Source organism: Bipolaris maydis, assembly GCF_028858645.1.
Source record: "Bipolaris maydis strain C4 unplaced genomic scaffold PSV08scaffold_16, whole genome shotgun sequence".
NCBI classification, from domain to species: domain Eukaryota; kingdom Fungi; phylum Ascomycota; class Dothideomycetes; order Pleosporales; family Pleosporaceae; genus Bipolaris; species Bipolaris maydis.
This window is the reverse complement of record NW_027093872.1, coordinates 978289-1001912: the sequence shown is the minus strand read 5'-3', so window position 1 is coordinate 1001912 and position 23624 is coordinate 978289. Positions and strand designations below refer to the sequence as shown.

Genomic DNA, 23624 nt, shown 5'->3' with positions numbered 1-23624 from the left:
GGAGATATACTAAGATTTCCAGGAAATTGGTGGGATATCATAGGTTTGTCTGCAAGCCCACATGATTGTACATGTTTTGGAGCAATAGGAATCACATGGCCGGAGTTTAGTACAACTATGTACGCATCAGCTGTACAAAACAACAATTGTGAGGATCCAGAATGCAATAGAGCTGGTTCATGTATACGTCCCCATTTGCTCAACAGCCCGAACAAAACACAGCAACCGAATCCCGGGTATCAGAAAGAAAGTTGAAAAATAACCGTTTCCGCAAACCGCACACCCAGTCAAACCTTTATTTCTTTTCCGGACTTGCTCCACTTTCAAACTCGCACGACTCTCCAATATCGCAAATGCCAAAGCCGTTTCTACCATGCTCAATACCCTTCCATTCACATGCTTCCTTGAGCTCTTTTGGCGGCGCCATAACCTCTTCCTCTGTCAACACCCAAGTTCCCCAGTGCATGCCGAGCGCCCTTACACAGCGAGTGTCAATGAAGATGTTGACTGCGTCTTTGGGATTTGCATGGACATTACTGAAGGCCCAGCGAGGTTCGTATGCGCCAATGGGAATGAGGCCAAGATCAAAGGGGCCTCTGTGTTTACCGATTTGCGCAAAGGCCGGACACGTAGGGAGATGTGAGTATGCGGCCGAGTAGTCGTCTTCTGTTGCGGGGATGCCTTTGGGAACGGTTCGGTAGCCAGTATCACTGGAAGAGAAAAGGTTTGCCCGTCAGTAAATTAGTTTGTTTGAATGGGGAGAGAGAGAGAGAGGAAAAGGCACAAAAGGTGGGGGAGAATATCGTTCGTAGAACATACCCGGCAAAATATACTTTTGAACCACCAGACTCGACGCTCCAGCTTGCCCAGAGGGTCTTGCATTTGTCAAAGGGACCTCTGGCACTGACATGCTGACAAGGCAGTGCCCCAATAGTCGCGGTGATGACGCTACTACCGCTCACGTTCTTGTCCGCATCTGTATTGCCACTCGGAACAACAGATACGGCGTCATTCTTTTCTTGCAATTGCACGTCTCTAGTCTCCCACCAGTCCAACTCGGTCACTTTGGTCACGCCGCTCTTAAGAAACCACTCCTTGTTGCCCAAGGGCGCAAAATAATGTGCCTCAGGAAACTTTTTGTGCAGCCGTTGGATGGTCGGGTAACTAAGGTGATCATAGTGATTGTGACTGATAACGACGGCGTCTACAACGGGTATATCTTCTATTTCGCAAGGAGGAGGCGTGAACCGCTTTAGACTCTTGATGTTGACGGGCGCGCAGCAGTCTTCGAAGACTGGATCAAAAAGTACACGGAACCCACTGGGAAACTCGACGTAATAGCATGCATGACCGAGCCAGGTTGCGCGTAATTTGGGTGTTTCGCGAGTAGGGAGGAAAGACGCAGTGTGAACGGGGACGGTAGGTGGCGTGGTGTCTGGGACGTTTCCTTGACCAGTGATTTTGCGCCTAGATGGGTACGTCAGACTATGATTTCTGCATAGACGTTTGTTTGCAAAGAAACATGAATAACGAGGAAACAGGAGCCCTTACCAACCCAGGCCCGTCAGCAATTGCCACGGAGTGGCATGGACATAGCTGTCCCACGGATTGGTAAATCCCTTGCCGTTCTTCAAGTGATGTCTCTTGTCCGCTGCGTCCTCGGGTGTGGCAGCAATCTGCGCTGGATTGCTCACTGCAGCATACAGCCCAGCACCGATAGTTGCGCCTCCGATCGAACTCATCTTGATTGTCGTACTAAACTGCGGTGCTTGCAAGAAACACTGGTAGCGCCGAGCTTTGCGTTGGTACTGTGTAAGTCGCGCTTCGTTTAGCTGTAGTCTCAAGCGACGAGAAAAAAGCGAAACCAGGGAAGGCATTGCATAGTATATACGTGTGTGTATACTTATACAGCGTTAGGCTCGGTCTCACCAACTGCTGCGGCTGTGACTGGCTATGCACATGCACACGCACGCAAAGACTCAGACACGCGTGTTCTTTTTACAGGTGGACGAAGAAGATCACACTCCACGGTCTTCTGGCTCTCCAGAGTTGGCGGTAAGACTGCAAGAAACGCGGCATAACGGAGTTAGCATGGTTGACGTAGTGAGATAACCGAGCCATGTATATGGCTAGCGTTGCGCAGCACATTGCTATAGGCCCACCCAATCCACTCGCCGGTTGCTCTCGCCATCAACAGGGAATCCGTGTTCGGACAGATTGGCATAGGGTTGCGCGATCCTTTGTTCACTGTTTTCAGCTCGAATCGAGGGACGGAATGGGTAGGGTTTGTGTGTTGGTCAGCCTCGTGCATAGCGCACTGCTGCCTGTCCGCGGCGGTTTCGGGGAGTAGTTCGTCCGTCCATGCAAACCCGTCAGCATGAAGAGAGACATGGACCTCTAATACATACGTATCGTACCGGATTCTGTCCTCTTTGGGTAGTGCTGAGGTCAGCCATAAGGTTTGGACGCATGCACCATTAATTCAAGGTGTGTATGTCTTGCATGTGAGCAAAGCGGCTGTCGCGCCAGCATAGAACCTTGTCGCATCAATGCCGACTACTACTTCTCACGCTCCGCTCTCATACACTTACGGAGAATCTATGTACAGCTATGGAATCCACACTTCGCACATGGTATGCCGAGATGAAAACAACTCAGGTTAAATTGCATACACTTGACTAGTCTTCTAGTTACGAGACAAAGTCGGTGTCTTCTAACACCCTGCTCTGCCAGCCAACAAAGATATGTTTAAAGCCCAACTCATGTCCTCATACTCCCAAACCACCTAATCATACACAAGCAAAGAGAAAACACTCCATCACTATCCACAGTTGGAGCCCGAGAAAAGTCATGTTTTCCTTTTGCGACTTCGTCGCTTTTCTAGGATTTTTTTTTTTTCGCATTCTGTTGTGTCCCGGGGTATCAGGATCTTTCAATGTATAACAGTAGTACACTAAAGAAAGAAAGGAAAAAAAAGCAAGAAAAAGCCCAAAATAATACTTCCTCCGTTTGTCCAAAATAATGCACAGGCTCGGAAAAGCCCGTAAAAAAGCGAGAGGTATTTTGTTCCCACCACCCCGAAGAGAATAAAGCGAATTCCTTATCGCCATTCTTGTGCCATTAATTACAACCCGACTACAGCGGAAGGCGACAGTTGAAGAAGGAAGAAAAAAGAACATTCATGAACGTGATAAGCAGCCCTCCAGTAATGGCAGATCCGTTGGTAGCCGCCAACGTATGGAGTGCGAGGAGTGACTTGACGCCCTGGAAGCGCCAGCCTTCCCCAAAGAAGAAACAACCATGAACCAATGGCTAAAGAAGCCCTCCCGTGCATATTCTTGGAGGAAGCGCTGAGGAAATGAACAATCGTAAAAGTGCAAGGTAGCACACCAGGTGATAAAACATTAACGCCGAGAACCCACAATTTCGCTGACATGCTCCTATCAGACCATGGACAAACCAAAGTCTAAAACGTAATACCCATGATAAGAAAGAGCGGAAGGAAAAGGAGGGGGAAAAAAAAGCAGACGACAACTGTGAAATCTATGGTGCAAAATAATTGCAAGCCTGATGCGTTTTCGTAAGATCCGGAGTGGCGCCAATATGCGTGCAAATATAGCTTAGGGAATAAGGCAGTTACGCCGTCGGAGGGTCCGGTAGTCTAGGCTTGAAGGAATCGAAGCGACCAAATGTATCCAGTGGCCGAGACTGGATGATCCGGGTGGTGGCTTCGGTAAGCCGGGGTACTTTGTGTAAATGAGCAGAAAACTTTTTGAACAAAGGAAGCGCTGAAAATAGGACGACGAATGTGTATCCATGGAAAGTCAACAAGACTGCGTCGAGATAATGTCCAGCTCATCGAGGCCAGCTTTAGACGGCGACAGCCTGGGGGCCATAGCCGGGAGCCATGAAGTATGGCGGATGTCTTTGGACACAGTAGGCACATCCACAACTCAGGCCATGCTGGTTCCACGCAGAAGGCGTGTACTGTGAGTAGGCTGGTGGGCCATAGTTGGACGACTGCTGGGACGCCTGTACAGGGGCGGGCTGAGACAAGGGTGGGAAGCCGAACATGGTGCGACGCGAATATCCCTCAACGGGAGCCCAAGTGCCCGTTGCGCCATAGTACTCGGGAGTGGTGGGACCCGTGGTAGGTGCAGATGCAGGGGAATGTTCGCTTGCGGACCTCCATGGATCGTACTGGGAATAGGACGGAGGGTTGTAGTGTGCAGACTTGGGCGCATAGTCATACGATGGAGTGTAAGCCTGCTGCATCGGCAGAGGAGGAAGCGGCTTGTTGGAGTTGAATGAGCGTCGGTGCATCGTGGTGTCAATGGGACTCAGCTTGCTGGTGCGGTCTGCGCGGGCAGCAGCAGTCTTTTGGTACTCCTTCCAGTGCTCAGACCAAGAGGTCCAGCCCTGTTGCTCCGCGGGGTCGCGATGAAGCTTGAACTTGATGGCGAGGAGCCACTCCAACTCGAGCTCGTTCAGCTCATGAACCTGGATACCGCTGACCTCTGACCAAGAACGGTTGATGAAGGTGTTGTCATCCAAGAACTTGCTACCAAGCACCAGCGCAATGGTAAGCAGGCGGAACAAATGGGTATCCGTCTTTGGCTCGTGAGCCAGCATCGGCATCCTGTTGGACAGATAGAATATGCTGAGCAGGATGGTTGCCGAGGGAAGCCTCGTGGCACAAAGGACTTGGTGCACCCATTTTCGGAAAGTGGAAGGCATCATTCGACCGGGGGTAATGAGGCGCAGGGCTGTGTCGCATACGAAATCGGTCATGACCTCCATATCATAGTCCAACTTGGCTGAGACGCCACCAACGGGCTTTTCTTCCTTAGCCTGCTGACTCACGCGCTGGTTGTACTCGTGCAGGCGCTGCTGTTGTTGCTGAATTGCGGCATCCGCCATTGAGTTTCCAGACTGCATGCGCATCGGGGGAAGAGTGGCACCCATGGGGTCGTAGAACGAGTTGGCGGGAGGAAGGCTGGGGGGCGCAGTGCTTAGGTAGGTGCCGGCCTGCGGGTACATGGGTGGCATGGCGATGGCCAGTTGGCTGTAGCGGTCTGCGAAGTCGTAACCATCATCTTGTTGGCGGATCGTAGGACCAGCATAAGCAGGCTGTTGCGGTGGGTATGATGCACCGCACGCAGAGTGATAGCTGGGCACGAACTCTGGCGGAGAGAGCCGTGGCATGTTATGCCGGGGGTAGAAGGAAGGCATGATGGTGTCGGACCGTCGCAGAGAGAAGACTGGCAAGGCTCCTGGCACTGTGTTAGTGAAGGGCTTCTAGTAGCGACAAGTGAGGCGTGGCGTGGCGCGTCGTAGGGGTGCTGGAAAGATTTGTTGGCTGTGACGTACAGTCTTCTCGTTGGCGCCGCCTCTAGAGTAGCCTACGGACCCTCTAGCAAGATGTGCTCATTCAAGGAAAATTTGTCGCCTGCGAGGAGGGTTTGTTGTTGTGTGTGTGTTGAGGATGTTTGGCACTGCTTGTTGCGCGGCGCGTACGTGCGTACGTGCGTGTGTGCGTGCGTGCAGGCGTCGAGCGGAAAAGGGCAAGATGAGATGAAAGCGGCCGAGTGTGCGTCGACAGACAGCGGGCAACTGGCAGTTGATCAAGAGCAAGCCGGGGCTAAGTCAATAGATCCGGCGATGCGTGGTCGGGAGGGCAGGACGACGTTGCTGGGGTCGGGGATGTTGTGGTGGATGGCGCGGAGGGAGCAGAGATTGAAACCGAGCCGGGCCCAATTACGCAGCGCAAGCCAAAACCAGAGGCGAAGATTGCACACTGGGTGTGCGTGTGAGGGAGAGGAATAGGCAGGCGGCGAGGCGCTTGATGTCAGAGACTGCAGCCGGGATTTGTCTTGTCTGGGCCAGACAGACGAGTCGAGCCAAGAGTGGCAGTACACTGATGGTTTGCGGGTGGGCTAGGCCTGGAGACAGAGCAAGCGTCGGGTCAAGTTGCTGAGCGGCTTGGGGGTGCCGTGACAGCCGAGATTTGATGCGCACGTCCGCTTGGCTGGGGTCACTGTGTTGCAACGAGCAACGCCTGCGAAGACGAGACGTGAGGAGATGGGAGGGGGTGGTCGAGGACGAGGAGGGTGACGAGGACGAGGAGGACGAGGGAGAGAGGGAGGGATGGTGGAGGGGAGGGGGAGATGGGGGGAGATGGGACGGGGCAGGACAGGGCAGAAAGCGGTGATGGGTGGGTGGTGTGTCGAGGGCAGTTAGCGAGGCCTGGCAACCGCGAAGGGGCCTTGCACGTAGGAGGACGCCCGTCTCCATCCGAAGGGTGCGCCTGCAACAACGGTTCATTACATGTGTGTGTGCCCACTCATGTGCTATGAAAACTCTGCCTCTTGCGGTTTAGTGGGTCATCATGCCTCCCCCTCCGCCCACGGCTTGCGGTGACTACCGCTCATGACTCCTGACGCAGGAGCGCTGCAGTGGTTGTGCACGCATTGGAACGAGCGAATGCACCTCCAAGACCCCCCAAGCCAATGAACGCCGCCAGGGACCGCCGTCTGCGCCTGCGACCACAGCGAGCCACGTATCGCCCGCCTCTCCTCGTGCAATCCGGCCTTCCGCCCTCTTTTCGGCACGCCTGCAGTAGCGGGCTGACTGGGCCGCTGCGCCTGGAGAGGCCTGAGGAGAGAGGGCCAGCAATCCAAGCAGCGAACAGCCGCCGCCAGACGAGCGCGTGGCATTGCGACTGTGCTCGAGTGCCTCATTGTTTAATATGCGTCCAAAATTAGGGTAGGGGGGGGGGGGGGGGCCATATTGGCGGCTGCATCAGCAGGAGCAGGAGCAGGAGCAACAGACATGAGCCGAAGGCCGTGGTTGCGGCACGCAGCAGGAGCCTGTGTGTCCTGGCGCTTCTCTTCTTTGCTTTGGGGGTGGTGGTAGTAGTAGTGGTGGTGGTGGGCATCAAGACGCAAAGCCCACGAATCGCAGCCTGATGGCGATATCCACCACCGTCACCTTGGGCCCGTTCGCCATGCGTGAAAAAAAAATTGTGCCGCCGCGGCCGTTGAGCTGCTGCCTCCCACGACAGGTGGCTCACGGAAGCGTCAGACGTTTAGGTGTCGGCGAGCGGGGCCCATGGCCTATGACCTATGACTGACTATACTACTACTACCGCTACTCGGATGCTGCGCGAAATGCAGTGCAGCGCAAGTACATAGGCGCAAAGGCAGCAGGTGCGATCAGCGTGACCTTTGCACATCGATCCCCAAGCCCGAACACCACGGTGGCGGTGACAACGTCGGCGGCGAAAGCGGGCTGGGATGCAGATGGGCATGGATAGGCGTCATCAACCCTACAGGTACAGCTACCGCCTCGGCGTCGGCCTCCTCACCACGCACAGCGTGTGCAATTGCAATCGTCAGTCGGACACGCCCAAGCGCTCGGCACGCCGTTCTGGGCTCGGTGGAATTGCATAAGCAAGTGCCCACCCTGTGCTCTTGGGATGCATGTGAGTGTGTTCGAGGCCGGCCAGCTGCTCCACCCAGCACCTCGGACGGCCAGCCCCTGTGCCGCTGGCCATTGGCTGCCGGCCGCTCAATCGCCTTTGGCTTGGTGACGCTCGCTGCTTGCTGCTCGCCCATGGCACGGCAATGGGATGGGTGGCTTCAGGCACGACACGATTCGCCTGGGTCGCACAGGGCGGCCGCGCGGGCCCCGTGGGCCACTGCGGCCGCCTGACGTGGCGTCAATTTGCATCTTGTTTGGAGCCTTGTCGACGAGATTGCCCTCAATATGACGCCGGCCGCTGGGTGCGGTGAGGGTGGGCAGCTAAGTACAAGGAAAAAACCTCATGGAACATGCGGCAGCCCTTAGTCGATTGGCTAGCCAGCCTGTCACTCTCCTCCTGGCCCGTTTGGGCCTAGCCCCGCGCCCCCAAGGCACGTGAAAGACGGCCAGCGCCTGCTGCCCGCCTGCTGCCCGCCTGCTTGCTGCGCGGCCTGGCGCCCCCAGCCCTTCTTCCTTGCCTTGCTGCTGCACCCAAACATCACGAGCGGCACCTGGCCGCTCCTAGTGGCCACCCCCCGCCAACACCACGTCTCCTTGCGCCCGTGTTTCACGGGCGGCTGCCTTGCCCTGCTCGACACGCCTGCATCGCATTTCAAAATGTCCACTCGAACCCTCGCGCCCGTCTGCTGCACCTCTTCGGCCGTGGGCGGCACAGGCACAGGCACTGACCTCCGTCCTGCCATCAACCAGGGCGACCAGACAAAAAGCCACCACCACCACCACCACCACAAAGCACAAGACCACATGCTACTACTTACATAAACTCTATCCTCAAGCCCCCATTCACCACGTCCCTTGTCCAACAAGGCATGGCACAAGATCAAGATTGCCTCATCATATGCATTCAAAATGCTGTGCTGCCTTGCACCCCACTACTCAACTACTACTTAGACTCATCAGAGGGGACCGTGCCGTCCATTTCCGTCAAAGTGTCCCAAAACGCCAATGTAAATGCTCCATCCCGTGGTATATCCGACCAGCTTTTTGCGCGCCAACCCTTGAACAAAGACAAATCACAAATCACTGCACTAGTTCATCTGCCTGATCAGCTCGTTGATCTTCTCTTCCCGGTTGCCCAGGTCACCGCCCTCAATGTAGTGCTTAAACTTCCTCTTGCGGAAGCCGCCCGTCGGGCTGTTGAGCTTGAACGGCCACAGGAAGTTGGACGCCGCCTTGAAGTTGGGGCCGACCGTGCAGATCTCGTGGATCAGATCTTCCATACAGATCATGCCGTATTTGCCAAGATTCTCCTCGATGATCTCGTTGTCAGTCAAAGGAATCCGTTGCTTATCAACCTTGCCATAACCACGCTCTGCAAATCACGTCAGTACTGACATCATTCCTCGAGGCTGAGAGGGCGTCGCTCTTACTGTAGATCAGCTCACGGACAGACTTTTGGTTCGGGTAACCATAGGCAACAAACGGCTCAACAATCTTCAACATCTCCATGGTAGCCTTGGTAAGCTTGATGAAGACGCCATTGTTGATCTGGAGCAGCCGCAGAAGCTGCAATGTCTTGCGCTTCTTGGGATCGATCTTGTTGATACCCTTGATGCGCACGACAAAGGCAAGCTTTGGCTCTTCGGGCACGTAGAGACTCTCGCTCTTCTTGGCCTCGCGTGACAGCCTTATGCGCTCTCTCTCGGCATCACGGTATTCTTTGACATACTTCTCGGCTCTTGTGAAGATGACCTCGCGCTTCTTCTTGTTCTTGTCTGTCCCGCGTCAGCATTGCCTCACGACTGGATAGCACGCCATGAGACTCCAAGACGACCGTGTTCTCATTCCCGAAAGATGGTTAACAATTCGACAACATTGACCGGAGTCTAGCCGATAGTGTGGTTGTTATAATCATCGTAATCGGCCTCTTGCAGTCTGTCATGGCATGCGAGATAGATCGTACCTCTCTTCTCCCGGGTTGCGATTGCGCGCTCCTCGCGAGCCTTCTCTTGAGACTTTCTCTTCTTGAGAAGGTTCTCAGGCACAAGCGTAATGTCACTCTGCGTTGGAACGGTTCTGCAGTCCTCTGATTAGTGTTGACATGACGACTTGGATGGAACAAACGTACGACTTCGGCGACATGTTGAAGTGGTGTTCGAGAAATTGTTCGGAAGCTCAATTTTTGCCAGACTCTTAGCCTCTGCGCTAAGCCCCACTTACCCAAGCGCGAACACTAGCTTGCCCAGGATCCACTTTTGGCACGAGCGGCCGTGGGCGAGGGTCACGAACACAGATGGCTACTGTTCCATGTCGCTTTTGTCGTCGTTGTCACTCAACGACATTTATGGGCAATGTCATTGCTCAAGAACCTGAAAATCCATCCACTCTATGGAATACAATAATTGATATCGAGAGGCCCGGGACTTACTGTGATCTCTAACTGTCTTCCTCTCTTCCCTTCCCTTCCCTTCCCTTCCAGCTCGATTGCTCTCCGAGACTTGATGATAGGAGAGTAGTACCATCAAGGAAATACATCGGCATAATAGGCTTGATCCTTCCGGGCAGCGTATCGTTTCAAGTCTGAAAGAAACTAGTAGATCCAGAGTCTCAAAGTACCCATATTCACCATCCCATCAACAACAAAGACATTCCTCCTTTGTCGCGACATCATCAAAATGTCCAAAGAGGTAGCCAGCAACGCAGTCTCTCATATCCCGTTCGTACATAGCCATCATCACCATCTGCAATATTATGACAAAGCCACTTCCACTAGGCAAAGACCCATATGCTCTAGCTCACCGATACAGGGAATATATGACAGAACATCCCCGTCGCTTCCTAGAATACTGCAATCCATACTACGAGAGGCTTCTTGCCAATCAGCCGGATCCTGCCACAGATGCAACAGACGATAATTCGCGTGCTATTCGGTATGCCAAAGAGCACCACGAGTGTTTCTATGAGATTAGAGATATCCAGCGCATCATCACATGGCTGCCGCCACTTGGAAAAGTGAACGATGAGTAGATTACCTAGTTTCGTTGATGGGGGAGGGGGAGGTTCTTGCAAGGAAAAAATGGTGTCCTGGAAATGGCAAGCTTAATCCTTCATGTAGGTGATTATAAAAAGCCATGGTAAGTAGTCAGACGGCGCAGTAGAGGGGACAGCAGCAGCAATTGAGACGCAGCGGTGATTCTATTGTCTACGCTTAATTTCACGAGAACACCGAATCCAATGTCTAAGAATCGAAGATTCTGTCTACGCTTCCCTGTCTTGTCATGTAGCAATCATAACCCGTCCTTTTTTTCTTACCACGGCATCTGGGTGCCTTCTTTCGACAGAAACTGTCCACTTGAGCTCTCGGTCGCAGCAGCAATCTATTTTGGTTTTCCCTGTCAGCCCAATTTCTTCCGAACTTCCTTCATGCTTTCTTCAATGGTCGTCATGCCAACCATACTTACCGATTTTTGCAGTGCACTCGCAACTTCGACCACTGGCGAAAAAGTAAACAAAGACATGGTTCGGCAGTAGAAGCGCGAAGAAGAGGTAGAACGGCCCTGAACAGCTCAAAGGGACCGTATGCGTTGACATCAATGAATGGCTGGAGCTGAGACGAGGGAGTATTTGCGAGACCAAGGGTTGGCCCGACAAGACCTGCATTGGCAATCGCAATGTCAATGGAAGTGATGTTGTGCGTTGTCTTTAGTTTCTCGACACCAGCTGTTATCGTGTCAAAGGATCAGAGACCTCAATCGGCGAATTCCATCATAGTAGAAGAATACGCCATGTACCCGCCATTAATGTTAGACTACAAGAGAACCAAAGCTCAACATAAAAAAAACAAGGGAAACACAATATTGCAATCACCTAGTAAGCCGCGTTACCCTGATCATGCTCTTTGATGTACTCTGCTCCTTTCTCCAAAAACTCCTCTCTGGTAATGAAATTGCGTTTCGATTCTTTCTTCGCAGCCCACTGTGCAGCTCCCTTCCAAGCATCCAGCACACAATCATCCGCCTTTCGTACATTGATTGTCTGCTCCGCCGGTAAAACAGCTCTCAGTTCGGCTCTAAGACGCTCCTCAAAGCCCTGGAACATGGTATTACCACCCGTAAGGAAAATGTCTTTCAAGACGTCATCACGGTAGGGAGAATCGCCTAAGCGCTCGGTAAGGATGTTGGATGCGATCTCAACGATGCCGGCTTGGTCTAGGCCAGCAATTGTAGGTTGGAAGACAACTTCCGGGACGCGGATGCGTTCGACGTTAAGATGGATCTGGTTGATTTCCTTTTGTGACTCTGGATCAAACGAGTAGGGGCCATGCAGGAAAGCATGAAGTATGCTCTTGGTCCAATCAGTCTGCGCTTCACGTGTTGACTCTTCCGTAAAGTCAGGATCATGCTTGAGGAGTTGAGACTCTATCTCTTTGAGGTTCTTGGAGAGATCCTCTTCCTCCTCATCGTCAGAACCTTCACCTGTTGCAATGGTGCGGTAAACGCCCCAGTCAGCATCATCGGCACCAAATGTGTCGTCGTCGCCGCCGCCACGCCGTCTTTTCTTGGTCGGGGTGTCAGATGCAAGGTTCGCAATGGACTTCATGCGCATTTGGTTGGCGAGAGATTTGCGGTTTCCGAGTTCGGCCTTTAATCGCTCACGGTCCTTGATCTTCTGGATAATGGCTTGTCGTGCTATCCTGCGCTCCTCAATCCAGCCTTGAGGATCCTCTTCTCGCCGTTGGTCATCAAGGCGCTGCTCCTCTGCCAATCGCGCCTTTTCCTTTTCCTTTTCTATCTTTGCGCGTTGACGGGCGTCGTAGTTGGACTTCATCAACCGTTGCTGCCGCTTTTGCTTGATTCCTTCCTCATCTAGCTGATCATCTGGAACGTCAAGGAGAGGGAAAGTAGGTGCTTCGGCCTGCTCCTCTTCTACCTCACCGAGATCCTTGTTCCTGGCCTTCTTGATGGCGAACTCTAGTTCTTTGACTCTTTTATTGAGTTGGTTCTCGTCGTCAAAGTCATTGGACTCAAGTACACGGGCCTTTTCCTTTTTCGTAGTAATCTCTTCAAGCTGTGCCTGCAACTGTAAGCACCACTCAAGCTCTTCCTCTTTCTTCTTCAATTTCTCCAGACGCATTTTGGCGGCCTGAGCCTGTAATCTTCGGCCACTTTCCTTGCGCTTTTCAGCAGCGGCAGCTAGTTCTTCTTCCGTCTTCTGCACTACAATCTGCTCTGTGTAGGGGAACTGAATTGTGTGATCTCGGTCTTCGAGGCCTGTCCAGTCAAGATAGTGGCTCAGTTCATTCTCGTAATCTTGCGATACATAGCAGTGCTCGCGGACAAGATCCTCGGCCTGATTGTCACTGATCTTGCCAGGAAAGGTGGGATACTTTAGCCTCAGAAGCTTCAGTAAGTATTGCGCGGACTGGAAGCGACCCCAGTTGAGTCGCGTTGTTTGCGATAGTAGAGGTTTTGAGTTGACAACGGGAATAACGTGTGTGGAAGTGTATGAAGAATCCATGACTAGGCCGCTGCGACCACCGTTGTAAGCGTAGGAGAAGAGCGAGTCGATTCCATATGCGACCGAGGGTGCACCGTAGCACTCGAACAGGATCTCAGACATAGCTGTGGAATACAAGATTAGCAAGCTGCAACACAAGAGCAAAAGGCTCCTTCCTGCACAGGCTCACATACTCTTTCTTGAATAGCCCAGGTTGGCGATAGGCTCGGTCATGACAACGGGCCGTTCTATGCGCCCCGATTGACCGTCGACACCCATCTTGACAAAGCAGTAGTCCAGCACGCCCTCCATGACGTCCCAGTTGTTGATGATGTTGCTGCCAGGTTCGTAGACGGGCTTGGATTGTCCTCGCGCCGTGCCGTCCGCGTAGACGTCTGCTCCGATGAAGGTGAAGGTGCGGTTCAACTTGCGATCGCGATACCTGGCCATGTTGGGGAGCACTGAAAATCGCGGCTTCGAGTCAAAGGACCATCCGGCGCGAACTGCTGAGGAGCCTGCAATGCGTCAGCTTGTACAGCGACAAGAAGGCGACGGTGGATGCGTGAATAGTACCATTGTCGATGACTATGGCCGTCTCGCTGTTGCTACGCGACCAGCCTTCGTGATCAACAGGCCGAAAGCCCTCAAAAGGGGGCTCTGACACGCTCCATAGCTTTGGTGGAGGCTTGGGTGGATTGCGCCCGGCGGGTTGAGGCGCCTCGTCAATGGCCGAGGGAGCCATGTCTGCGTCGAGTGGGAGATGTGCTGAAGCTGTATGGGTGGTGTCTAGATCATGTCGCAGCTGGAGGAGCGTGGGGCGTGTGTGTATTGTGTGAGTGGTTAGCGTGATTGTTTGCGCGACATGGTGGTTGTCACGTCGTGAGGCTCTCTGGGGACTGGTGCTCGGTGGTCCGGGCCCGTCTCCGCATGCTGCTTGGATATGTGCATTGTCTAGGCCCACTGGACAATGCATCTGCGTCAAGAGTTGTAGTACTATCGTATCTCATTATTTAGGCACCTGGTGACTTCAGTTGCGATCCTACTTCGATGCGTACATGGGTTATCTACTGAGCTCATCCGCCGTCCACTCCATGTTGAGGACACAATCTATGTACACATAAGAGGCTGCGCATGCTCCCGCTCACGCAGGATCCTTAAGACCGTTTGTTGCTAGAAGATGTCAGTCGTCTCTGTAAACACTCGTCGGGCCATGTCCTGTGTACCTTCGAGGTGGAAGAGCACGTTGGATTGGTAGTTCTTGAACATCTGGGCCACCAGCTCCGTGTCCATGTTCTGGATGTTGATCTCCTGGAGGTTCTTGTTCAACATCATGATTGCCTCGTTTAGTTTCTCCTTTGCGATAATCAGTATGACTATGGGCCTTGTTGCTCCAAGACGTGGGTAGACTAACAACATTGACAATGATGCGCGAAAGCAGTTGGCTTTGCTGGTGTTCATGGGGACTTTCCTACAAATCAGTTAGATACCCAATTTGTCTACAATAGGCATGCTCGCATAGCTCACCATGTCTACGGCTGTATTGCGTTGCTATGGAGTACGCGCGCGTTGGAGATGTTTGGCGGGGAGGATCAAAACAGCTAGTGTGAGCGACCTCATGCAGGTCCCTCGGAGGAGCTCCACCTCCGCAAGCTCCGTCTTTCAGCGCAGCCATCCTCATCCCTACACGTACACGATACCCATCTCTCACCCCTCTGTGGCCAGAAACAGAGAAGCGCGTGTTCCGAAACTGTATGCTCTTCTACCTCACACACAACATTAGCCCCCAAAGCCTCTAGGCGAGCGACGCGACCAGGCACTGCCGAACAAACGCGACATAGCCAAGCACAACTATCGCGTCCTGACCATCAGATCCACACACTATGGCGCCCTTGACAGCCGCTTCAGACGAAAATACGCACCAAGCGCTCCTGGACAAGCTCGACATTTATGCAGTCCCCAAGCCCTTCCGGAATCCCAACTGGAAGCCACCACAGCGCCGCAACAAGAACCTCAAGCAGATCCTCGGCGAAGCTTCACGGAAAGAGGCGTCGGTGATGGCCACACAGAACAACAGTGGCATTTCAACCCCCGCCGCCGCCAGTGAAGGCACCAATGCAACTGGAAACGCTGGCCGACAGCCCAACATTGCACAGGCGGCTCAAAGCTTGAGTACGCTGGTATTGGAGAAGAATGGCAGAGCAGCTGCGGGAGGAAATGCAGCCGGCCCTGCACCCACGTACACAAACATCGAGTCTGCACCGAGCTTCCACCCAAGCAGTCAGAAAAAGTACTGCGACATTACCGGCCTTCCTGCACCATATACGGATCCCAAGACGCGTCTGAGATACCACAACAAGGAGGTGTTTGGCAGCATCAGGACAATGCCGCAGAATGTATCTGAAGGCTATCTCGCGGCAAGAGGCGCACACACTGTCTTGAAATGAGGGATGGGTATAACGATGCGACAATTACTGCAGTTCCACGCTCACTGGGGTGCTTGCAGCACATCAGCCCAGCATGTTGTACGACATAGCCGGCTTAGGGTCAGCAATAATTGGCTGACTCGACAGAGTGAGATCAACATTGTATTGCGTAGCGTTACACCCACACTCTCGCAAATGGCGCACCAACTCACGATGGATGATGCCGGCCATGTTGTGCGAGCCTTCAGCCATAGGACCTTTCTAGATGGGCTAGCTCCCAGTGTATATGTATGATCATCAAAGTCAAGCTACTCTCCACCCACCACAAGCCTCTCGGCCCATGGTTCAAGGAGGTGCTCCGGCTTAACCGTGATCCAGCATTCCTCTACGCCCATAAGACAGTATACCAGGATCTCGCGTGAGGATTCCTAGTTACAGCAGCTCGAAGCACGCTGTTGTCAAGGCGATGTCTACTTTGATTATTGTGTTTGTAGCGTAACGTGGGTAGCATAATAGAACAATACATCAATTGCTCATGTGTACCGGTACTTGCATCCATCCAGCGTGGGGGGTGAAGATGGTTCGTTCGAGTGCGAGGAGCATGCAGCCAGAATTTTATGCCCTCTCCCGCAGGAACAAATGCGCTAGCAGGGGTGAGCTTCAGGCTGGTTGGTCCACCAGTCCAGCGCGCCCGCGTCTCAACTTCCGCCGAGGGGACACGAAACAGGCATACCAGAGTTAGCACTTTCATGCCAGATATTCCTCGAGCCTAGATATCGCTTCTGTTGCCCGCATCTTTTTCTTTGACTTGCGACCCTGCCTCGACGTTCCTTACTTGTACCGCCTCGCACGTAGCGAATTACACCCATCACACACATCCAGGATGCCGACTATGTGGCTTTCAGATACCCAAAGTAAGATGCGCAGCCCCTCAGTCCTTGGACTGTTCGTTTGGATGCCTTCTAACATGCCGAATAGAGATTGGGGTCGCCTTCTGCTCTGGAGGTAGGTATGCGTCTATTTTTTTTGCAAATGCGCCTGTTATGCGACGCAAGGTTGACATGATGAACAGGCGGACTTTTTTTAATGGGTGGTGTCATGATGTTTTTTGATCGCGCCATGTATGTATAAGTCAGTCATACCTTTGAGTCTTACTGACATATGAAAAGGCTAGCAATGGGCAACGTATGCCTCTCTCCTCTCTCTCCTCCCGCCTCGAGCGTCTCTAACGCATCCCCAACAGATACTCTTTATAATTGGCCTTACACTCATCATCGGAACAACAAAAACGGTAGCCTTCTTCGCTCGCAAGCAAAAATGGAAAGGCACCCTTGCCTTCATTGCCGGTATATCGCTCATTCTCATGCGCTGGGCATTCGTCGGCTTCATAGTCGAGCTTTATGGGATTCTCGTTCTTTTCGGCGATTTCCTCGCAACCATTGCGGGATTTGTTAGCAATGTACCGATCATTGGCCCCTACATTGCAAAGGCTCTACAGGCAATAAGTGGAGCGACAAGAAACTCAGACCTGCCAGTCTAAGACTGGGAAGACCATGGATTTACGGAAATGAGGATACACGTATGCTGGGATGACGGGATATTGTATTATGTGTAGGCGCAAGAGTTAGGGCAAAACATTAGATGGCTGAACAGGCGTTGGGATCGACTAGACTACATAGGACTTTAGGGTCTTTAGATGCATTCATGTATAAGGGTGAACGCTGTTCAGTGTCCAATTGGCTTTTCTGCAATGATGAGTAAGACAGTATTGTTAGATGTGAGCGTAAAGCAACTTGCATTCAAGCTCAGTATGGTGCAATAAAGAAACCCACTCGTGTATAATTATTCTGGCTGCAAAGTTTGATTTCAGAGGCTGGTTCATGGATCAAAGGCTCTGCAGTGGCGACAGCCTATGACATGATGTTCAATGCTAGAACACATCTGGGGTAGTAGTAGTACTAGTATCATCTGTTCACGTGCTTTCGCGTTCTCGCGTCGCCAAATTTCCCCACCCTTGCGTACGTTGATTGCCTATCAACTCTTAAACACAAACCCCGCATCTAGACTCTTGTATTCTTCAGAAAAATGTCTCGAAGCGAATCACCGTTTGTTCGCGCACCCATAGAAGATGAGTGTTACAATTCAATACACCGCGCATTTCTCCAGGCCTTTCATACAAACGGCGTTCTCACCGTGGAGGAGATGAAGCCTATTCTAGCCCATATAATGACGGCATACAGTAAGCTATCACACGAAACGCGGGCTTTGCAAAATGTTGACGTATCCCGCAGACCCCAACCGCCCATGGACAGAAGGCGATGTGACGCAGCCTTACCTGACGTCGACAATCCAAACCATCAACGCCAAACTTGAGACCTTTGACTATGAAATCCGCTCCATGCGTGACCAGCAAAGCAAAGACGTTGTGTACGCACTTGTGAATAACACGAGTGACGCACTCACACAGCTTGCAACCACCTTTTCGGCCAACGAAATTGCTTACATCCGGCGTCTCCTGGACCATATGTTTGAAACCAAGAACACCAGCGTTCGCGAGACAATGGCTGTAAAACATACAGAAGCATCGCAACTTGCCCGTGTATCGCGACGCAACAGACAAAGCCAGTTCAACGGTACATCGACGCAATTCGACAGCGAAACGCCGGATACGCAACTGCAAGGCGCAGACACGAGCATTTCCATTGCCGAAGCCGATAACGTGCTGGATAGCCTCATAGCACAGGGCTTCTTCAACAAGTCCCGCGCAGGATACTATTCACTTGCTCCCCGGGCCCTTATGGAACTCCGCGCCTACCTCAAGGAGACATACAATGAGTCTGCTGATGAAAACGAAGATGGACGAGAAATCATTCGCATCCGAGATTGTGAGGGTTGCAGGGAGATTGTCACAATCGGCATCCGGTGCAACAACAAAGAGTGCGGGGTGAGGTGGCACGATGTGTGTGCGAATAGCTACTATAGGGGGAGAAGGGATCGAGAAAGAAAGTGTCCAAGGTGCCGGACAGAGTGCACAGGAGATGTGTTTGTGGGCGAGAGAGCAGATAGGGTGGCTGCGAGAACGAGTAACGAGGGAAGTAGGAGAAGTACAGTGCACGAGAGGGCGGAAGAAGAAGACGAGGAGGATGGGGATTAGGATGAATAACGAGGTGTGCGTGTCGATGGCTCACATAACATGGTCACTCATGATACCCTGATTGGATTTCAAGCATTGAAATATTTTGGCATCAAGCCCACAACGAAAGTGAAAACAGAAAGATATGTTTATGTTCATAAGTGTATTTCGTAAACCTCATAGCAATATTGAACCCCCATAGCCGTGTCTATCCGAGACAAGATCTTTTTTTCTTCATTTTTAAACTCCTATTTGATAAAATTTTAGCATGGGCAAATGAAAAAACGCCCTATACCACCATGTACGCTTACACAATCCCCTTTTTCGTACACAAAGTATCATGCGTGATAAAGACTCTATTGTGCGCCATTGGTCTTGTGTGCCCGTCTCTCCGCGACAGCAGCAGCAAGGTTCTCAAGCGTCTCAACAGTGGTATCCCAATCGATGCAAGCATCAGTGATGGAGACGCCCTTCTTAAGACCGCTAGGGCCCTCGGGTGGAACCTTTTGGTTACCCTCGTTGATGTTGGACTCAATCATGACACCGACAATGCCAGTCTCGCCGTTGCGGATTTGGTCAGCAATGTCCTTTGCTACAAGGGGCTGGTTGCGGTGATTCTTGTTTGAGTTACCTGTATGTGTGTTAGTGGCGTGTCCCAATTTTGACTGAGAAGCTCAGAATGAGTCGACAAAACATACCGTGTGAGCAGTCGACCATCATGACTTCGGGCAGACCCTTCTTCCTCAAAGCTTCGCGGGCAGCCTTGATGCTATCCTTGTCATAGTTGGTGCCCTTGGATCCACCACGCAGAATAACGAAGCAGTGCTCGTTACCGGCGGTTCTGGTAATGGCAGCCAGACCCTGCTTGGTAACACCCATGAAGTGATGTTTTGCTGCCGCAGCACCGATAGCATCAACAGCCACTGTCAAGCCTCCGTCGGTGCCGTTCTTGAAGCCAATGGGGAAAGAGAGACCAGACGCCAGTTCACGGTGGAGCTGGGATTCTGTCGTCCGGGCACCAATGGCGCCAAGGGAGATGAGGTCTGCAAGGAACTGTGGAGAGATGGTGTCGAGCATCTCCGAGGCGATGGGCATGCCCGCAGATGTGAGGTCAACAAAGAGCTTGCGAGAGACCCTAAGGCCCTTGTTGATTTGGTATGTCTCGTCAATGTCTGGGTCGTTGATCAGGCCCTTCCAACCGACTGTTGTTCGTGGCTTCTCGAGGTAGGCGCGCATGATGATGCAGAGGTTGTCTTGAAGCTTGTCGGCCAAGGCCTTGAGACGTTGGCAGTACTCGATGGCCAATTCTGGGTCGTGGAGCGAGCAGGGTCCAACCATGACGAGGAGTCGGTCATCCTTTTGTGTGATGATGCTGGCAGCATCTTTGCGCCCTTGGATGACCGTCTTTTGGGCGTGGTCGGGGATGGGAAGCTCTTGGGCGAGGAGTTGAGGAGGGATGAGTGGGTCGTAACCAAGTACTGCGCAGCAATGTCAGTGCCCTTGTTTTGCAGACGGTGTCGTCAAGCGAGTGTTTACCGCGCACGTCGTCGTTGGTGGTTTGGTCGTGGGAGGCCATGTTCGCGGGACGAGCCTGTGTATATAGAGGCAGCGAAAGTGCTGTGTACTTTTCAATGTTAGCATATGTTTTGAGACGTCCAAGAAAGATGGTCGTTGTGTTGACTCAACATACCAAACAGCTAGATGACTGGCAATTGGAGGGTAGGAGAGGTGTAAACTGCCACAGAGACGCAGAGGCGGGGTTGTTTATATATGTTGCTCTGGTACGAAATAGCGTGAATAGGTAGAGTCAATTGATTCAGCCCGAGGGGGCCAAAGTAAGCAGTAGATGCAGGATCAAGTGCTGGTGGGGGTTTTAGGCGAAAAGATATGTGTAGGCGCGTGTCAAGCTGAAGGCGCGTTGGCCGTACAGTCAGACATAGATTTGGTACTAAATTATTGTGAAGTGGAGTGAGACTTTTTTTGGCAGGGCGGGGGGCTTGCATGGTCCGTTCTGGCTGCCATTTAGCGTTGCGTTATCGATACACCGCCCTGCATGCGCTCGCTAACAAGCCCGGGCCCGACAGATGGCAATGCCTGTCGTCCTGTTGGCTGCTGCGACGACACTCGTCTCCGTATACACAAGCACACATGCTAGCATACGTGTGGCATGAAGTATGTATATAAACATGGTGGGTAAATATAGATACATGTATAGGTAGGCACATGTATATGTATGTAAAAGGCAAAGTAAGTGCAGAGCATCCTGTCATTACCCCCCCAAAGACTCCGAGAAGCCGCACTCGTCCCGTCCACACGCACACCGACTACTTCTCTCTACACAGTCCTTGGACAGCTGCCGGCGCCTGTTCAGCTGCCTTGCAAAAACACAAGAATGCGCCACCTGCGCTTCACGGCGACGAACAAAACCACCTCCGCCTCAGCTCCCCTTTCTCATGCATATGCTACTCTGTAGAATACGATCCACGTGATGAGGCGGTGCCCAGCGGGCAGCTGCATGTCGGCCTCACCCTGCAAGCCGAGGTCACGACTCCTCCACGCTACGCCACACCATCCTTTGCAGAATCGCTGCTTCGCCTAGGAGCCTGCCAATGCAGGCAACGGGCCATCGACTTCCCGACGACCAAACAGGACTCTCCTCCACCCGAGCGCCAGGCCATGAGAGGCGCGCGACTCCACAACACAAACCAGGGTTCTTTTCATGCGGCCTGAAACACCGCGACGGCCCCTGGTAGCCGTATCAGCCCCTCGCCTGCTTGCTTCAAAACATATTTTCAGGCGCTTCGGCTGCCACCCCGGATCCTCATTTACATACCCCTCCATCGCCTTGTCCGCTGCCCAAGTCTGCTCGTTCCCCCACTTCCACATCCTGCTGGGCGCGTCAGCACCTTCAAATAACTACCCAAGAACGCCTGTTTGCACGAGCCGCCATGTCCATGTTTCAGACTACCTACCGGAAGCGCGACCGAGACGTCGACGAGGATTCCGACTGTGACGAGGACAGGTATACGAAGGTACGTCAGCCTACTATACATCCAACTCTTGACTCTGGCTAACCAGTAGGGCCCAGAAATCACGGTCAGCCTTTGCAAATCACACAAACAATGATCAATTTCATTTCCAATCACAATCAACTCTACCCCACCGACCCTTTCAGACACCCTCTCCACCTAGGCTGTTTACGGACATCCGTTCCATGACACCGGTACAGTCAGATCATGGAATACTGGACTCACCGGATTCTATTCAAGATGGTTTTTTCTGCACATCAAGAGAGTCGAGTAAAATGGATTATGACATGGACATGGACGACGACGCAGATGCACGGAGCCAGCCGCCAGAGTCGCCTGCATTCAGTTCCTTTGGCAGCAGCTTTATGCGACCGCCCATGCTTCAACCCTCACTGTTTAATTCGGATTCTGCAACCAGCAATGGCCGCATACCAACACCCATACATCCTTGTTTTAGGAGGGGAGGAATGAACGGTGTAGGCTATCCGATAAGCGGCTCAGCCGGCGGATTGGATATCGATAGCATCCATGTACCGGCTATGCACGCCCCGCCTCCAGCATGGAAAGGACCCAAACAAGGTTTAGATGAAGACCGAAGTAGGCGCATGCCTTCGCCCATATCCGAAGACGACGACATTCCCGACACGCCCACCGCCCAAACCCAGTCGCAACTGTCACGGCTCTGTGTCTCGCCAGCAAGCGCGACTGATGCCATGGACACGGAGACACGACCGACGACCGCTTCACCCAACACACCTCGCGGCAGGAAGCGAAGTGGTGCTCTAACGGGCATGGGCCGTTTCAGCATGGGCTATCGGGACGACTGCGAAAAATGCCGACAAAGAGTGCCAGGTCACTATTCGCATTTCCTCAATTAAGAGCAATGTTTTCTGCCTCTTTTTTATTTCCTTACCAACTCTCTGCATATGTCATTCAACAATACCTCTCTCTCTCCTTGATTTGTTTCCAGCCACGTGGCTGGAGCTGGAGATCATCTGCATTGGTCATGTTCTGTTTGGCGCATTTGGCGCTCGGTGGTATTGTGGGTTTCTTGTACTTTGCATGGCGCATCATGTACACGGGTTGAACAGACCATTTACTATGTTCATGTATGTACATGTACGCACATGCGTAGTACGTATGCGCCTCACGTATGCGCCTCACCGACGAGCTTGGCGTCGTCGCATTTCCACTTTTTTTTTTCTCCCCTCCTCTCGACTAGGGTGTTTTAAACAAGCGCGATATCCCGGAGAGTCCTCAAAGGAAAGAGCAACATCCTGGTATGATAGATCCTGGGGTGTGGAGAAGCCAATACCGCGCAGGGCGCGTGTCTACATACGTGTGTTACCTGGTACCTAGTACCTGGTATCGTACGTATTTACCGGCGGACGGATGACCGGATGTAACGGACGGACAAACACACCAAAGCGCCATATCATGACGTAGCAATCAATAATCTTTAAAGTACCCATCCCACCTCTGCTGATACATTTTTTCCTTAGACAGCCAAGTAAGTATTGTAATGTATCTAATCTATCCCTACGTATTTAAGAAAAAAAATGGATAGGAAAATCTAATCGATGTGGAAATGATCTACACGGCAGGAATGTATGCACATGGGACAAAAACAAGGAAACACAATGCCCCGGGGGCTTTTTTTTTTCTAAATTGTCCGATGCACAATCTCATCGGAAGAAGGGGGGGGGGGGGGAAGGGGCGCTACATGATTGAAACAAAACGTGATACATGTATGACGTTTGGACTTGGTTAGTAGTCGCTTGTCGCGGCCAAGAAGAAGTATGGTAGTACTACACCGGACAAACAAAAAAGAATGACAAGAGAAACAAAGACTAGGCGAAAAGAATGACAAGTTTTTTTTATCTGATCTTGATCTATTTTTTTCTTTCTTTCGAAGCTTCCAAAAACTACGAAACCGTTTCACGTGTTTCTCTTTCACTTCTTCCTCTTTCTTTGCTCAAGTGTTCTTCTTTTGAAGTTTGCACTTGGGGTTAATAATAGATTTGCTCCAGCAAAAGAGTCAAGGTTGATGGTTCTTTGACA

General features: G+C 52.2%; 12 protein-coding genes across 12 annotated transcripts; 5 read left to right on the top strand and 7 right to left on the bottom strand.

Annotated features, from left to right (window-relative positions):
- Positions 1-20: 20 nt before the first annotated feature.
- PSV08DRAFT_412727 (beta-lactamase superfamily domain-containing protein) lies at positions 21-2010 on the bottom strand. The gene is made up of 3 exons (XM_014223732.2): positions 1552-2010; positions 820-1467; positions 21-710 (listed from the first exon to the last, which is right to left on the bottom strand). The coding sequence occupies exons 1-3, from the start codon at positions 1875-1877 to the stop codon at positions 296-298; spliced, it is 1389 nt and encodes a 462-aa protein (XP_014079207.2). The 5' UTR covers positions 1878-2010; the 3' UTR covers positions 21-295.
- A 1514-nt stretch (positions 2011-3524) lies between these two features.
- Positions 3525-5232, bottom strand: PSV08DRAFT_382113 (uncharacterized protein; the record flags this gene model as incomplete). Its single annotated transcript, XM_014223731.2, has 1 exon — positions 3525-5232. One exon carries the CDS (start codon positions 5230-5232, stop codon positions 3871-3873), a length of 1362 nt encoding a protein of 453 aa, XP_014079206.2. The 3' UTR covers positions 3525-3870.
- Positions 5233-5692: 460 nt separating this feature from the next.
- PSV08DRAFT_382109 (uncharacterized protein) lies at positions 5693-7616 on the bottom strand (the record flags this gene model as incomplete). The annotated part of the gene is made up of 4 exons (XM_066093400.1): positions 5693-6307; positions 6425-6796; positions 6832-6897; positions 7225-7616. The coding sequence occupies 4 exons, from the start codon at positions 7614-7616 to the stop codon at positions 5758-5760; spliced, it is 1380 nt and encodes a 459-aa protein (XP_065948099.1). The 3' UTR covers positions 5693-5757.
- Positions 7617-8227: 611 nt separating this feature from the next.
- On the bottom strand, positions 8228-9647 carry PSV08DRAFT_231709 (60S ribosomal protein uL30). The gene is made up of 4 exons (XM_014223729.2): positions 9611-9647; positions 9446-9558; positions 8913-9257; positions 8228-8854 (listed from the first exon to the last, which is right to left on the bottom strand). Exons 1-4 carry the CDS (start codon positions 9622-9624, stop codon positions 8571-8573), a joined length of 756 nt encoding a protein of 251 aa, XP_014079204.1. The 5' UTR covers positions 9625-9647; the 3' UTR covers positions 8228-8570.
- A 510-nt stretch (positions 9648-10157) lies between these two features.
- PSV08DRAFT_356586 (uncharacterized protein) lies at positions 10158-10509 on the top strand (the record flags this gene model as incomplete). The annotated part of the gene is made up of 2 exons (XM_014223728.2): positions 10158-10198; positions 10290-10509. 2 exons carry the CDS (start codon positions 10158-10160, stop codon positions 10507-10509), a joined length of 261 nt encoding a protein of 86 aa, XP_014079203.2.
- Positions 10510-11097: 588 nt separating this feature from the next.
- PSV08DRAFT_210980 (uncharacterized protein) lies at positions 11098-13801 on the bottom strand. Its single transcript, XM_014223727.2, has 3 exons — positions 13552-13801; positions 13173-13493; positions 11098-13103 (listed from the first exon to the last, which is right to left on the bottom strand). Exons 1-3 carry the CDS (start codon positions 13718-13720, stop codon positions 11350-11352), a joined length of 2244 nt encoding a protein of 747 aa, XP_014079202.1. The 5' UTR covers positions 13721-13801; the 3' UTR covers positions 11098-11349.
- Positions 13802-13970: 169 nt separating this feature from the next.
- PSV08DRAFT_337230 (DASH complex subunit Dad4) lies at positions 13971-14562 on the bottom strand. The gene is made up of 4 exons (XM_014223726.2): positions 14503-14562; positions 14390-14446; positions 14202-14331; positions 13971-14148 (listed from the first exon to the last, which is right to left on the bottom strand). The coding sequence occupies exons 1-4, from the start codon at positions 14503-14505 to the stop codon at positions 14120-14122; spliced, it is 219 nt and encodes a 72-aa protein (XP_014079201.1). The 5' UTR covers positions 14506-14562; the 3' UTR covers positions 13971-14119.
- A 77-nt stretch (positions 14563-14639) lies between these two features.
- On the top strand, positions 14640-15454 carry PSV08DRAFT_19046 (YL1 nuclear protein C-terminal domain-containing protein). The gene has a single exon (XM_014223725.2). It carries the CDS (start codon positions 14859-14861, stop codon positions 15420-15422), a length of 564 nt encoding a protein of 187 aa, XP_014079200.1. The 5' UTR covers positions 14640-14858; the 3' UTR covers positions 15423-15454.
- Positions 15455-16108: 654 nt separating this feature from the next.
- On the top strand, positions 16109-17208 carry PSV08DRAFT_337209 (vesicle transport protein). Its single transcript, XM_014223724.1, has 5 exons — positions 16109-16315; positions 16380-16406; positions 16474-16522; positions 16571-16586; positions 16645-17208. The coding sequence occupies exons 1-5, from the start codon at positions 16285-16287 to the stop codon at positions 16939-16941; spliced, it is 420 nt and encodes a 139-aa protein (XP_014079199.1). The 5' UTR covers positions 16109-16284; the 3' UTR covers positions 16942-17208.
- Positions 17209-17486: 278 nt separating this feature from the next.
- Positions 17487-18828, top strand: PSV08DRAFT_366232 (Nse1 non-SMC component of SMC5-6 complex-domain-containing protein; the record flags this gene model as incomplete). Its single annotated transcript, XM_014223723.2, has 2 exons — positions 17487-17640; positions 17693-18828. The coding sequence occupies 2 exons, from the start codon at positions 17487-17489 to the stop codon at positions 18553-18555; spliced, it is 1017 nt and encodes a 338-aa protein (XP_014079198.1). The 3' UTR covers positions 18556-18828.
- On the bottom strand, positions 18644-20498 carry PSV08DRAFT_337178 (uncharacterized protein). The gene is made up of 4 exons (XM_014223722.2): positions 20225-20498; positions 20071-20158; positions 19233-20012; positions 18644-19165 (listed from the first exon to the last, which is right to left on the bottom strand). Exons 2-4 carry the CDS (start codon positions 20108-20110, stop codon positions 18891-18893), a joined length of 1095 nt encoding a protein of 364 aa, XP_014079197.1. The 5' UTR covers positions 20111-20158; positions 20225-20498; the 3' UTR covers positions 18644-18890.
- Positions 20499-21373: 875 nt separating this feature from the next.
- On the top strand, positions 21374-22533 carry PSV08DRAFT_19026 (uncharacterized protein). Its single transcript, XM_014223721.2, has 2 exons — positions 21374-21566; positions 21623-22533. Exons 1-2 carry the CDS (start codon positions 21483-21485, stop codon positions 22439-22441), a joined length of 903 nt encoding a protein of 300 aa, XP_014079196.2. The 5' UTR covers positions 21374-21482; the 3' UTR covers positions 22442-22533.
- The last annotated feature ends 1091 nt before the right edge of the window (positions 22534-23624 follow it).